We start from the raw sequence: 3,499 nt of genomic DNA, 5'->3' as shown, positions 1-3,499 counted from the left end.
GCTGGGGTTAAGCAGACTTGGTGAGCATATTCATGGATAGTGAGAACAGTATGACAGAAATAGTACATCCTGTAATGATCCCAATCTCAACCTTGTGCCAGCTTGATGTCGTTGCTCCTGAAGAGACCCTCATCCTGAAATTGCTGTAGTAATCATTGATGAGGTCTGTAATTCTGCTGGGGATATGGTACCTGGTTAGTGTATGCTGCACCAGCTTATGAAGAATGGAACCATACGCATTTGCCCAGGTCTAGCCATAAGACCGATAAGTTGCCCTTATTCTCTCTGGCCTCCCTAATGAGCTGCGTCACTACGCCAGTGTGCTCCAAGCAGCCTGGAATACCTACAACTCCACCCTTCTGTACTGCCGTATCCTTATAGGTGTTCTCTGCCAAATAGGTGCATAACCGGTTGGAGACAGCACTGAAGAAGATCTTCGCTTCTACGCTCAGCAGGGAGATTATGCGGAACTGATCTATATGAGTTGAGTTTTCCTCCTTTGGGATCCATACCCCTTCAGCCACTCGCCACTGCTCTGGGATTCTTCCCCTTCTCCAGAAAACTCGCAGAATCTTCGACAGACGAAACAGGAGTTTGGGGAATTAAACTATGCTAACTTTCATCTTCATCATTGCTTCTCTCTGTGATTATTATAGATTGTGATAACCTTCCTGTAGCCACACAAAAACCTAACAACTTTTATGGAACAGTCTGACAGACTTTGGACAACAAATATTTAAACGTCCTTTCCTTGAACAAATAGTTACCATTTGTAATACCAGTTAATACAAGAGAATTACCATTCTCTTAGTCCTAAAGGCCACAACTTGTGTAATTGTTTGAACTGTCCAATAGACTTTGAACTGCAAAAACTACATTTTGAAGAAATATTTATTTTAGACAGTCACTATAAAATGGAGCATGGCAACTGTTTGTAATGAACCATTAAACAATACTGTACTTTTTTTTAAATTGTGTAAACATTATTTGCTCAGTTCTTCTTTCCATATTGTTCTGCTATAAATTTTATTGGATTAAAGTCTCTTTATTGATATTGCATGAAGAGCGTAATGATCAGTGACTCCAGAAAACAGTAAAAGAGCATTTTAATGGAATAATGTGACACAGTATGCTAACTATTTTGGTCAAATGCTTTTATGGTTACATCTGGCACATTGACAAACGTGTTAAATATGTAACATTGCAAAAAAATCTACCACAATGCTAAAAAAAAAAAAGTTTTTAGTGTACACTATAAGGTTTTTAATGTGAAAAATAAAATCATACACCAATATCATATAGACCTATTTTGATTTCCAAAGGTTTTCGAGAAAGACCTTGTATAACTTAGCCATATACTTGCCTCATACTGTAGATGCCGTAAATGTAGGTGAACTGAAGTTAGTTAGTATGTTATATATCAAATTCACGTAAAATGCATTACTTATCAAATTCATTTACACAGTCTTACAGACAGAAAAAAACAATAATGTGGACATTTTGTATAATTACACTCGTGATATACAAAGATGCTAATGAGTAAACCTTGTGTATTTTCTGTTCACATGGGGAAAAGCAGATGTCCACTAAAGGTGCTGTGATGGTGTTCATTGTCAAAAATCCAATATCCAGGGTAGAGATTTACATAGATTTGATCTCCCTTTTCCAGCAACAAAGAAACTCCATTTGAAGAGCCGATAAAACCACCGTTTTGCCGTGCATATGTTGAAATTTCATGCTGGCCGTTTCTAAATAGGCCTGCGACAACTGCTTTATCTTGACTTCCGTTGGCCTTTGAGAAAACCCTGAATGCATACACTCCCTTCGTGGGTGCTGTAAAAATTCCTGTATCAGACGAAAAAAAAAAACTTAAATCATTCAAGATTTAAAATATTCACAGTAGGCTATATGAAGTGATTTATTTTACCTGTGTTTGCATCATAGGCATCTCCAGTATTGAGTTAAATCAAATGAAAAATTGTGTGTTTGATTGGTCCAGACGCTACACTTAAAATGTATTATCAAATTAATGTACACATTTACAAAACAATAATGTATGATTACATTCTATAGATCTATCTATCTATCTATCGTTCTATCGTTCTTTTGTTCATTTGTTCGTTCATTCATTCTGAACTTTATATTTCTTAGGCTAGTGTTTTTGCTGTGGTATAAACGATTTTATTTTTTTGTGGCAGGGCCAATGAAAATATTGGCAGGGCAAGTAATAATTTGAACCACTGACCCGACCGGGCCAGTACAAAAAATCCTTAGCATTGAGCCCTGCTCTTGATATTAAAAAATGCTGGTGAGTAAACCTAGTGTATTTTCTGTTCACATGGGGAAAAGCAGATGTTCACTAAAGGTGCTGTGATGGTGTTCATTGTCCAAAATCCAATTTTATCTCCTTTTCCTATAGCATAAGAGAAACTCCATTTGAAGAGCCGATAAAAAACCCTGACTACATACACTCCCTTCATGGGTGCTGTAAAATTCCTGCATCAGATTAAATTTTTTTTTTAAATTACATAAATCATTCAAGACTTAGAATATTCACAGTATGTGAAGTGATTTGCCGTATCTGTGTTTGCATCATGGGCATCTCCAGTATTGAGAAAGATGTGTTTGTAAATCAGGGTGTGTAAACTACTGTGTGGTCAATAGGGGTTATGCCAAAGACTTAAACTACTTCAGTCTGTGTGCATTGAATTTATTTAATACACGAGTTTCACAATTTGAGTTGAATTGAAATAAATGAACTTTTCCACGACATTCTAATTTATTGAGATGCACCTGTATACCCTGTTAGAGGACGACAGCGAAACTGAGAAAACTTTTGAAACTAAGACAAAATATGTAAATTAGATTACAACATCATAAATGATTGTGACGAGTGGGGCGGGGCCGAGAGCCGTGGGAACGGAACAAGGCCGGTGGAGTAAATGATAGGCCTAATGCACGACACCTGCGCCACTCACCGGTCTCGAGTCCCACGGAGGAGCTATGGAAGGATAAAAGGAGGAGTGACGACAGTTTAAGAGAGAGAGGACCAGGCCTGGATTTATGTTGCTTTGGTTTTGTTTGTGCGTGGCAGTCGTCCATGAGGGGCTGTCGCGCTATTTTAAGTTTTGTGTTTATTTTAGTCCGTGAGGGGCTGTCACGCTATTTTAAGTTTTGTGTTTATTTTATTATTAATAAATTATTAATTAAATAATAAAATAATTTATCCTTCCGGAGCTCCTCCGTGGGACTCGAGACCGGTGAATGGCGCAGGTGTCGTGCATCGCTCCGTTCCCACGGCTCTCGGCCCCGCCCCACTCGTCACATAGATTTAACTAGGTTTCTTTTAAAGGATTACCTTCAATAAAAAAGTAAATAACTGAAATTCTTTATAAACAGAATCCGTGTATCATTCGATCATTCATTTTTTGATTTAATATTGAAAGAAAAATGAGAAAACGGCTCCTTTTTCGTTTTTTTTTTTTTTTCCATAAAACAA

At 37.4% G+C, this 3,499-nt stretch overlaps 1 protein-coding gene across 1 annotated transcript; it reads right to left on the bottom strand.

Annotated features, from left to right (window-relative positions):
• Positions 1-1,119: 1,119 nt before the first annotated feature.
• LOC107668921 (complement C1q-like protein 4) lies at positions 1,120-2,657 on the bottom strand (the record flags this gene model as incomplete). The annotated part of the gene is made up of 2 exons (XM_016460977.1): positions 1,120-1,845; positions 2,582-2,657. Coding segments are annotated over 2 exons (360 nt in total), but the record flags the coding sequence as incomplete, so codon positions are not given.
• Positions 2,658-3,499: the final 842 nt, after the last annotated feature.

The sequence above is a fragment of the Sinocyclocheilus anshuiensis genome, unplaced genomic scaffold (genome assembly GCF_001515605.1).
Source record: "Sinocyclocheilus anshuiensis isolate Anshui unplaced genomic scaffold, SAMN03320099.WGS_v1.1 scaffold4, whole genome shotgun sequence".
Classification (NCBI taxonomy): Eukaryota; Metazoa; Chordata; class Actinopteri; order Cypriniformes; family Cyprinidae; genus Sinocyclocheilus; species Sinocyclocheilus anshuiensis.
This window is presented reverse-complemented; position numbering and strand designations above follow the sequence as displayed.